This window comes from Solanum verrucosum, unplaced genomic scaffold (genome assembly GCF_900185275.1).
Source record: "Solanum verrucosum unplaced genomic scaffold, falcon-dt-bn FXZP01000306.1, whole genome shotgun sequence".
In the NCBI taxonomy this organism is placed as follows: Eukaryota; Viridiplantae; Streptophyta; class Magnoliopsida; order Solanales; family Solanaceae; genus Solanum; species Solanum verrucosum.
The window spans coordinates 286,903-298,671 of NW_026020398.1; the positions used below are offsets into that span (position 1 = coordinate 286,903).

The following is an 11,769-nucleotide window of genomic DNA, read 5'->3' on the forward strand; positions in this document are numbered from 1 at the left end:
CATCTTACCTTTCTTGTACATGTTCTTTATCGCTCTAATGTAAGCCACCAATACATCTCTTGCCTTCAGACATCACTACTAGACTTCCCTCAAGACTTTATCATATGCCTTCTCAAGGTCAATGAACACCATGTATAAATTCCTCTTATTTTTTTGAATACTTGTCCATCAGGCTCTTCACAAGATGAATGACTTTTGCAGTTGATCGTCCTGACATGAATCAAAATTGATTCTCTAAAATAAAAACATTCTTTCTCACTCTCAACTTCACCGAATTTTTTTATCATGGACGAGGTACACCTAGTGTCAGTTGTATGATGGCTTATTTGGCTGCCAAATATACATTAAGACCCACATTCACTTCCCTTTCATTTCCTTTTCTCATCCATTTTAACCTTTTTTTCTACTTTTACTTTTACCTCACAACTGTTTCTTGCATTTTTTTTTTTACTTGTTAACTCTTAAAATAATAATTTTATTTTTGTATAATATTTATTTTTTAATTTTTTATTTACATTCGATATTTATATTAAAATTCGATTATTTCATATTTGTGTTGTGTAGGCTTTGTTCGCAAAGATATACTGTCTATCAAAAAATTTTCATATTCAAAACTTGTTATATTATCATTATTTTTAATATATATATATATATATATATATATATATATATGTGTGTGTAATTATAACTCATCCACTTTCTTCAATTTCTTAAAACTCATCCAAAAAATTAATTTTTTGACACATTCATTTTGATTTTTCCTCAAATAAATGATGGAACAGAGGATGATGTTGCTTCTCGTTTAACTAGAGATTTCGAGTTCAAGCTTTGAGTATGAAAAATTCTTGATCTCTCTGAACAAAGTTCTATACAATACAAATTTAAAATAATTGAATTTTAATGTAGATATTGAATGCAAAATAAAAAATCAAATAATAAATACCTTTTGGCAGCCAAAATAAGCCTCAAACAACTAAGAGCCCGTTTTGGATTGACTTAAAAAAAAAAGCTTTTAAGTAAAAAATAAAAAAGTTAAATTGAAATGATTTTTAAGTCAAAAAATAAAAAGTAGGGGATATTTATTTTTGATTTCTAACTTATTTTAAGTCATTTTTTACCTTGTCAAACATTTCATAACTTATTTTAAGTTATTTGGCCAAACACTTCAGAAGTAAAAACTAACTTAAAAATAGATTTGACCAACTTTTAAGTCAATCCAAACGAGCTCTAACACTACTTGTACCTCGATCAGAATAATTTTTTTCCAACTTCACCACATTCTCTCAAACTTTTATAATATATAAAAAACTTAACAATTTAATACCTCTATAGTTATTACAATTGAATCAACAATTAGTGGGAGTAATATACTGGGACCAAAATGAAAGAAACAAAAGTTACAAAGGAGTTCAACAAGAAACTCATCATTAAACCCAATGCTATGGTTATGAAACGTGTCTCCTTCAATCGACCGTACATTTCAACAGATGGCCAAACCACAAAGCGAGTCTATTTTTATCTTACTCGCGAGCGTTTGCCGTCTGCACAGAGAAATTCATAACAGGTATGGAGGAAATTTTAATAGTATATAATATAAAAATAAGCCGTCAATAGAGAAAAAAAGAAAAGGTAAGTGGGCATTTTTGAGAAGAGTTGTGATTCAAGGTGCGTTCGGAGAAAAATATTTTCGAGAAATTTAGCAAGTTACTGAAGTAATTAGATTGTAAGTAGTTTCATGAAAAGTGTTGTAACCAAGCATGCAACTTATAATTAACTTTTGAAAAAGGAGACGTTTTTGTTAGAAAACATTATATTTGTTAATATGAAATTTTTAATGTAAATTTAAATTTAATTGGGATCTAATATAAATTCGAACATCAGGTGCAAAACTAAAAGAAATAGCATCTAGAAAAATAAACACATAAAACGGTTAAAGAAAATTCAAGATCTACTATTTATATATATATTTTTTTAAATCAAGTTTAGATATAGTTTTTCATTAAAGAAAGTTTGAATAAACCTCTTGAATCTCGACCCTTGCAAGCTCCAAAGTGATTGCTAGATTTGCAATTAAATAGACAACTCACAAGTCATAACTTCGCTTAAACATGCAATTTACACAATTTCTTAAAAGCCTTGTAATTACTTCATTTTCTTTTCTTATAAATATAAAGCTCAAACAATTCATTTATATATTACTAAGTATAGTAATAATAATATTACTAAGATACTCATAAATCATGAAAAAAAATATTAAGTGTGAAATTCAAAAATTAAGTAGTTAAAAAATCTTCAAAAAAATGACGAGAATTAAAATTAAATATGTTAGGTTGTAATTGATACTCCTACTTTTTATCAACTCTGAAAATAAATTACCTTTAATAAATATTATTCAAATTAATCAAATTTCAAAATAAATACGAACTAAACCGATCAAAAAAAAAAAACTCAATACCAAAGTTGAGTTCCCCAATACTAAGGGGACCAAAGAACAATTTCCCCTATCTCTAATTTTACTACCTATAAATTAAAGGAAAACAAAGACCAACAAGATCCCTGTTTTTTCTCTCTCTGTTTGAACTCGTCTCTGTTTTCTCTTTTTCTAGAGAGAGAAAGGCAAAAAGATAGAGAAATTTGAATCCCCATTTACATTGTAATGGCGGCCCTATCATTCATTGGAAGAGTTTTCTTCGTATCCGTCTTCGTTCTCTCCGCTTATCAAGAGTAAGTTCTTCTTTTTTCATCTTCAGATCTGCTCTGTTTTTGGTTTTTTTCACTAAGCGGTTCAAAATATGTAGTGTAAACACACGAAGAACCAAAAGGGGGTTCAATATGTACTATGTATGTTTAAATAATAATTTTAGTAATGTATATATAGTGTAATTTTTCTCCGGAGTGGTAGGATGTGTATAGCGAGGAAGCTAGGGTTTTGTTATAGATCCAAAATTTATATATATTTCATTAAATTTTATGTAATTGACTATACACGTTGACCTTGTGTGTATATATAATTGACTGTACGAGTTGCAATTTGTAATTTTTTTGGTTAGTTTGTACTAGCCAGCATGCAGATCCGCTTATTTATTTTGGTGAGGTGTTGGAATATTATTGTTGTTTCGTCGTAAGTTAACTTTTGGGTTGAGTTAAAGCTTAAAGTTCAATTTTTTAACATGAGGTGATGGTGTCTTTGTCAGTTTGTGTGCTTATAGCTTACATTGAGTAACTGAGTGTTGTAATTGAGATTCAAATCTGGGATCTTTAGGTTGTTAGTTGTTACTACTATGCCTTGAACACTCTGTCATTGGGGGGAGTAGATCCTGCCCGTGTTTGTACTTGGTTCGGTTGATTTGTTATCAGAGTTGGATAACTAAGTTGTGGATGAATTAGTGTAATGATTTGGAATTGGGATATGGAATCGGCTCACTTGGACCTTCGTTGTGATTGGAGATATCCCAATGTTTTTAAAGTTTTTTTTCTTGACTTCGTTGTTGAAGTTGGAACCTTTTGGTTGGAACTGTGTGTTTTTGCTCTGTGTGTTGATCCATTCAAGATGTAGATTTACAACTATATGACTTGATATATGGTGCAAAGATTACATAGCTTGAGTCAAGGTTTATGTTCTTTGTACCCGTGTTAGAATTGATTGAAGCATGCCTATAAAGCGGGGACTTGACATGTTGTTTACACTAACGGTAAAGTAGATCTGTCATTGGAGTTTTATATTGCTAGAGGAAAATTACATTGCGAAGTTTAAATGTGAGGCCCAATCTAGATTCTTGAATTTGGTATTGGTGTTAAGGCTGTCAATGGTACAGTATGTGTGTTTTATGGTGTTAACTGTTACCGCTCTCTCTACTGAATCTGTTATGGAATACTTGTTTAGCTTAGATAGACTCTTGCCGATACTCATTTACAAATGGATTGAATATGCACACCCTTTTATGATGCACTTCTTAAGTTTATAGTTGTGTATGATATTTGTTAGTATGGAAGCCAATTCTCAAGGACATAATGTTGACTTGCATAATGTTTTCTTTGCTCCATTTCATGTGCATATATCTAACCTTCCTCAAGCCTTTAAAAAGTCAATAACTTGCATATAAACTTTCCTCCTTGCTTTGTGTGGCCGGATATAGAAAATACAGCCTACTTCCTTGACTCTCTTTCTGGAGTCCTGTACTACCAAATAGCTGAAGATGAAGCAAAAAGGAATATGTTAGAGATCAATAACACAACTGAAATGGTGTCAAAACATAAAACATGTACCAGAGTGCCAACTGTGTGGCACTCCTATCTACTGGGCTTCGATGCTTAGTTCATTGATTGATATTACATTGGATGCTTTAGGCTGAAGAACTTGTGAAAACTGGGCTTCGATGCTTAGTTCATTGATTGATATTACATTGGATGCTTTAGGCTGAAGAACTTGTGAAAACTGGGCTTCGATGCTTAGTTCATTGATTGATATTACATTGGATGCTTTAGGCTGAAGAACTTGTGAAAACTGGGCTTCGATACTTAGTTCATTTATTGATATTACATTGGATTCTTTAGGCTGAAGAACTTGTGAAAGGTTAAACTATTGGCTGTCTTGGACTGCAACATTGGGATGTAGTCTACCTACTGATCATATTTAATGTGTGTATACTTATCTAGAAAAGGAAGAATTTAGATGTGCCTATTGTTTCTTATTTGTTTTTCCACCTTAATGATAGGGAGTAGGGAAAATTGCAAAATTATGTTATAATTTCTTTGCCCTTTTATTTTATTCGTAAACCGATCATCATTTATTAACTGCTCGGGTTATAGGTTCAATGAATTTGGGTCTGATGGCGGGCCAGCAGCGAAGGCATTAGGACCAAAGTTCAATGTTTTGTCAAAGCATGTGGCAACACACATCGGATTTGAATTACCCCATGTAGAGGTATCACTTTGGCTCAACTTATTTGACCTACTTTCTTAGTTCTACCTAACTTAACATGATATGTTATTTACAGATGAAACATCTTATTTTGGGGGCCATAGTTTTGAAGAGTCTGGGAAGCCTTTTATTCATCTTCGGCAGCTCTGTTGGAGCTCTTCTTCTGGTTTGTATCTTACTACTATGCGTCATTTTCTTGTTGGACTTACTTTGAATAATAGCTTTCGTGGGGTTTCTTTTTTTGGGAACCGGTATTGTTTGAACCTTCTTGTTTCATACCTCACTAATCCTCATCTTGTTTGTTTGTTTACACAGCTGATACATCAGGCCGTTGCTTCCCCAGTCTTGTACGACTTCTACAACTATGATGTTGACAAGAAGGAATTTGTTCAACTCTTTTTCAAATTCTCTCAGGTTAGCCATTGTTTGCTCTTCAAATATTCCGTTTATCTATGATTTGTATCTGCAATGTATCATTAATGAGGTGTATCTCTTCACTCTTTTGAACAGAACTTGGCGTTGCTAGGTGCACTATTGTTTTTCATCGGCATGAAGAACTCAATGCCCAGGAGATCATCCTCCTCATCTTCAAAGAAGAAGGGTCCCAAGGCAAAAGCAAATTAAGAAGGGAAGTGCATTTTTGTTGCAACGGGTTCGCGATGTCATAGTTTTCCTGCAGTTTTACGATGTCTTGTTGTTCTATTTACGGTTGAACTTTCCCAACCCTTAAAAGCATTCATCTTTGTTTTTTCCTTTAGCCGGCAATTTTAAACGTTTGAACAAACACTATTTATATATCAACAGTGCAATATGAGGAATATCTAGTTGATATTTACATTGTTACCATCTGTAGCCATGTTGGTTCTCTTTGCATCCATAGTAGGCAACTAATCATTTTGCAGCAGTTGCACTTTTTCATGCACAGATTGAAAATCTTGCTTGTACTAATATATTTTATGTTATTTTTAACATAATGGACAAGGAAAAATAAACGGAGAATCATTTGTATTTACAGCTATCAAAGTCTTGAGCATATGCCAAATGAAAAGTACCTACAACAGTAATGGAGGTGCGCACTAAATAAAAACACGCGTTTTTCCCAAAGATTTTTCCTCGAAGAAAATCCAGCTTTTGTCGGTATGCTGTAGTAAATGTTGTTGGTGTACCAACCTGGATCGTACCGTGGTGGAACTGTTCCGATCTTAATCAAATGTCTTGAATTTGAGCTATGAGCTGTATGGAGAAAATTTTCTTGAAAGGTTCTCGAGTTCGAGCTTTTAGTATGAAATGAACGCTTCTCTTAAGGGTAGCTCCCGTGTCCCAAGCTATCTATTCAGTTCCCATGTCTGCATTCTTTGATTTGGAATCTGAATCTTGCTGACTCTATTAAATCGGAGAATTCTGATGCTGTCTCACATAAACCCCTCAATAGTTCCACCCCTCCTCAAGTGCCAGATATGAATGTTTTCTGAATTTCCTACGGGACTACTTACTTGCCTAAAGTTCACTTTTGACTTACCAAAAGAAAATTCTATTGGAAGCGCTACCTCTAAATAAGACTTGCAATGTACAATTCAAATTTAATCGAAACTTCAATACGAACTCTAAACATCAGATCAGATGGAAAACTTTAAGTTTTTTAATGTTGTTGGTGTTCTTATCAATTTGCAAGGAGGACCGCACCACTGATGCTTCTAAGGCCACATATTTTAATGCATGGAAGGTAAGTGGAGTGGTAAATAATGGGGTACATTCTCGTTTAACTTATTTTCACCATTTCAAAATAAGTGTTATTTTAGTTAAAGCTATTCTTTTTATTTAATAAATATCTTTTAAAAATTGAACATTGTTGAATTTTTTAATGTAAATTATACTTATATAGGAGTGCACAAAACCGAATTGAAAACCGAATCAAACCGCAAATCGAATCAAATAAAAAAAAAATCCGACTAATGGTTTGGTATTGGAAAAAAAACCCGACTATACTTGGGTTGGTTTGGTTTTAACTAAAAAAAGTCAATCCGAGACCAAACCAACCCGACCTTATATATATTAAAAATATTTACTTTGATGTAATTTTTAAATATTACTTATATGTTTTTAAATTTTTTATCTTTTAACATATTTTTTCAAATTTTTTGAGACTTAAAATTTTGAATGGTCTAATAAAGGTTATAATCCATAGATATTAGTAACTCTAATAAAACTCAATTCAAAATTAAATCAATAATAATGCTAACAAAATAAATTAATCCAACACTAAAAATGACAACACTTTGTTTTTTAGTTTTACATTGGTTTAGACATTTAAAATACATAAACTAATTTTAATTTTCCTTTAATGTTTAAATATGTAATTAATACTTATTTTAGCATGATTTAGTACTTTTAAATTACGATCATTTTCATTATGACTTATCAATTTGCAATATTTATTTTATATGATTTTTTATTTATTAAATATTTTAGTGTCATCACTCATCTCATATTTTATGTTATTTTTTTAAGAAATATCTTAAATAGTTATATTTTAATTGGACTTACAAAAAAATATTTGGAGCACAAGTTAGTATCCATCCTTCAACTCTCAGTGTAGCGGCACTTTTTCACCTTCAAATTTCTCGTGTCCCTATACTCTCCTTTTAATGTCTTGTTTTTGTCAAGATGGGATTATGTTTGCAGCATATAAGAAGATATGGATTTTGTCATAAATAAATAAATAATAATAATAAAAAAATTATATGTTTGTATGAGTACTTTATTGAAAAAATTTAAAAATCTGAAAAAAATTTGAGGTTTATTAGTTTGGTTTGATTTAAAACTTAAAAAAATCGACACAAATGGTTTGGTTTGATATTTGAAAAATCCGAACCAACCCGAGGTCAAAAAACCCCGATTTTTATTAGTTTGGTTTGATTTATAAATTTAAATTATTTACAAAAATTATTCGATTTGATATTTGAAAAACCCGAACCAACCCGATTATGTACACTCCTAATACTATACAAAAAATACATATCTCCATGGTTCTTTTGTCTATGATATATCATAAACAATTTCTTTATCTTCATAGCATAAGATTAAACACTATCCTTTTCAAACTTCAATTTAAATTTCATCAATTATGTTATTGTATATCGTTATGTTTCTTTCGTTCATAATAAATAAATAACATGTTAATTATTATGAAAAGTTCTTGCATTTCCGATTCCAGTGTATCATCATCCATCCCAAGAAATACCGTTTACTTGAACCTCTGAAAAATAAAAATATAATACATAAACATGTTTTTTAACTTAACTTTAGCTAAGATGTATGCTCTCCGATTTTGTATGTATACAAATAAACAATTAAACTTGTATAAAACTGAATAAATGCATGAGATATTATTATTAGAGAAAAGTAGTGAAAATACGCCTAAACTCGGCGCAGATTATTAGTTTCATCCTTGAACTATTATAGCCTTAAAAACACCCCTTTACTTGACTAACTGAACTTAAATACACCTTCGATCTTGCAACATGAGTGAAATACACCCCTAAATTCTCGCCAAGCTTAGTAGTGTTTTCAACACTTCTCTTGATTTTTTATTAAGAGACTCATGCTCCTACAAGAGTTTGAGACCACTTGTATGTCATGTGGCAAATCAGGGGTGTATCTAAGTTTAGTTAGTCAAGTAGATGAGTGTTTTTAAGATTGTCAATAGTTTGAGAACGAAACTAATAATTTACGTCAAGTTCAAAAGTGTTTTCAATACTTCTCTGTTATCATGATATTTTATATTTATGTGATATTATTTTAAACAGCAATACACATGGTCAGCGCAGACTTTATAAATTATTGCTTATACGCGTGAAACCCACCATTTAAATTTTTAAATAATATAACTCACTGCACCACTAGTCCACTAGGATTTAACTGACATATTTGCTGCTTATTGTCAAATTTTTTTTCCAAATAAGTGGCTGTTAATTAATTTGTTTGAAATGAATCTCATTCTTATCATCTTTCTAGACTTTTATAAAACTTGCACCAAATATATATAGGATTTCATAGTTCAAAAGAGATTTGAATTTACTTAGTAAAACTTCTGATTCCGTCACTGCACAAGATGGCACAACAAATTCAAGACACATCCTCATCAAACTATGATAAAAACAGAGAACTAAAAGCCTTTGATGACACGAAAGCCGGTGTTAAAGGCCTTGTTGATGCTGGAATTACTCAAGTGCCTCGGATATTCATCCATCCAGAGGTCTCAGGCTCGGGGCCTTCCCCGAGCTTTGAGGAAACACATTTTATTTTTCCAATAATAGATCTCGAAAACATCAATAAAGATCCTATCAAGCACAAAGAGATTGTTAAAAAAGTTGGTGATGCTTCAAAGACATGGGGATTCTTCCAAGTGATCAATCATGGTATTCCAATGTCAGTCCTGGATGAAATGCTACGAGGAGCACGAGGTTTTTTCGAGCAAGATATTGACATTAAGAAGAAATATTATCATCGCGATTATACACGAAGAGTGGTGTACAATAGCAATTTTGATTTGTATAATCCTAAAGCTTTAGCAGTAAATTGGAGAGACTCACTTTATTCTACTATGGGTCCTGAGCCTTTTAACCCTGAGGAATTGCCTGAGGCTTGCAGGTATATATTTTTCGGAAAATTACTTTGTCTGTTCATTTTATATGACACTCTTTCTATTTTGGGACGTTTTAAAATGTTTGACACCATTTCATGTCTACATAAGTTTAACAAACCTTCAAGAATGCCCAATTCATTACACAATTTTAACTATGAATCTATGATATGTTGTTATTTCAATAAACCTAATTTTTCAATTATTGCTTTACTATTTTCTTTCACGTCTATCAATAATATATATATATATATGTCATGTCTGTTTCATGTTACTCTTTGAATAGTCAAAGAGTTTCTTCTTTGACCATATTTTATAAGTAGAGTATTTTTAATTATTAACTATTGTGAGTTAGTAATATATATTTTTTATATATGATTATCAAATATGTAAATTTAATTTTAGAAAAAAATTTCAAGAGTGAGTTGGAATTCACAGTGATAGTTAACTTATTTGGCCCCTGTATTTCAAATCCAGCCACATATTTTCTCTGTCTCAAAATAAGTGACGTTTTACTAAATCAAGAAGTCATTAATTTATTTTCTTCCAATTTTACCCTTATTTGAATAAATGAAATTTTACATAACCAATAAACCATTAAAGAGCTACTTCTTTTTCAAGCATTTAATTAAAGGTAAGTAAAAATACTTCTTACTTTCTAAGAATGTGTAGTTTTCTTAAGGAGTATGCCTAGGCTAACAACATCACTCATTTGAAACGAGGAATAATACGAAACAGATGAGTAATACTCCAATGAAAGTCAACTTATATCTTAAACTCTACGTCTAGTCAAATACTATGTCATATAAAAGAAAATACACATGGAATATTTTATCTACTTTCAACAATTAAATTTTATAAACTTTACTTGCATTCTTGAAGGGAAATAGTAATGGAGTACTCACATCATGTAATGAAAATGGGATGCACTTTGCTTGAGTTACTCTCAGAGTCTCTTGGTCTAAAAACAAGTCATCTCAAAGAAATGGAATGTTCAGAGGGTCTTAGCATTTTGTGCAATTACTATCCATCATGTCCTCAACCAGAATTAGCCATAGGTCTTAGCAAACATGCAGACAATGACTTCTTCACAATCCTTCTACAAGATCATATTGGAGGTCTCCAAGTTCTTCATCACAATCATTGGGTTGATGTTCCTCCTACACCAGGAGCTTTAGTTATCAATATCGGAGACGTTCTCCAGGCAAGTCTCTTACTTCTTAATAATCAGTCGAATTCAGGATCTAGAGTCAGTATGTGAAGAACGAGTATAATATATAGTATCACATGTATTTATAAGACAAGTCTTTTTCTTATTCTTACTTTCTAGCTAGTTGAATTCGGGCTCTAGAGTCAGTAGGTCAGGATCTAGAGTCAGTATAATATATAGTATCACATGTATCAACTTATATTATTTTTGTGTAAACTCTGTATTTTCAGCTCATATCAAATGACAAGTACAAAAGTGTAGATCATAGAGCATTGTCAAACAAAATTGGTCCAAGAATATCAATAGCAAGCTTCTTCAGCTCAGGGTCATTGCCATCTTCCAAACTCTATGGACCAATTGAGGAGTTGCTATCAGAAAACAATCCCCCAAAGTATCGCGCAACGACATTGAAGGACTTTTATGATTATTTCAGCCAGAAAGGACTTGATGGAACTTCAACTCTATCTCACTACAAAATCTAAACGTTAGGGGTTCGTTTGGTTCACATTCTAGTTATGCAGGGATTGTAATGCAAGAATTTTTATTCAATGAATAATAAAGTAACAATTTCAATGATAATGTATAAATTGAACTGCTATATATCTCTTGATTTGTGTAGGTACATATGTCATTTCTTATTCCGAATAAATTGAACATACTGCGACACATGATTTATTTATGCTTAATATGAGTTTTGGAGTATATTGTTCGGATAAATCTTAATAGCTCAGTTGGTTGACTCTATGAAGTTGAAAAGATCCGGTCCATGAGAGCAAATTAAGTATACTCTGTTTTTTTTTTTTACAAATATGTTCTGTTTGTCTCGATGGTAGTTATCTCTTTGGTGAAAGCAGAATGTCAAAACACACCAATTAACACATAGTTACATACTGGAGAAGGAGAGTATAGAGCATTGTAAAATATACTTTCTTCGTCTCAAAATAAGTGTCGCTTTAAGCTCATGATTTCACACCCATTAAGAAAAACAATAAACGT

General features: G+C 31.5%; 2 protein-coding genes across 2 annotated transcripts; both read left to right on the forward strand.

The window, feature by feature from the left end:
* The first annotated feature begins 2,552 nt into the window (after positions 1-2,552).
* Positions 2,553-5,756, forward strand: LOC125839645 (uncharacterized). Its single transcript, XM_049518639.1, has 5 exons — positions 2,553-2,724; positions 4,810-4,924; positions 4,998-5,087; positions 5,237-5,335; positions 5,432-5,756. Exons 1-5 carry the CDS (start codon positions 2,657-2,659, stop codon positions 5,543-5,545), a joined length of 486 nt encoding a protein of 161 aa, XP_049374596.1. The 5' UTR covers positions 2,553-2,656; the 3' UTR covers positions 5,546-5,756.
* Positions 5,757-8,982: 3,226 nt separating this feature from the next.
* LOC125839630 (1-aminocyclopropane-1-carboxylate oxidase homolog) lies at positions 8,983-11,303 on the forward strand. Its single transcript, XM_049518626.1, has 3 exons — positions 8,983-9,571; positions 10,446-10,767; positions 11,004-11,303. The coding sequence occupies exons 1-3, from the start codon at positions 9,033-9,035 to the stop codon at positions 11,253-11,255; spliced, it is 1,113 nt and encodes a 370-aa protein (XP_049374583.1). The 5' UTR covers positions 8,983-9,032; the 3' UTR covers positions 11,256-11,303.
* Positions 11,304-11,769: the final 466 nt, after the last annotated feature.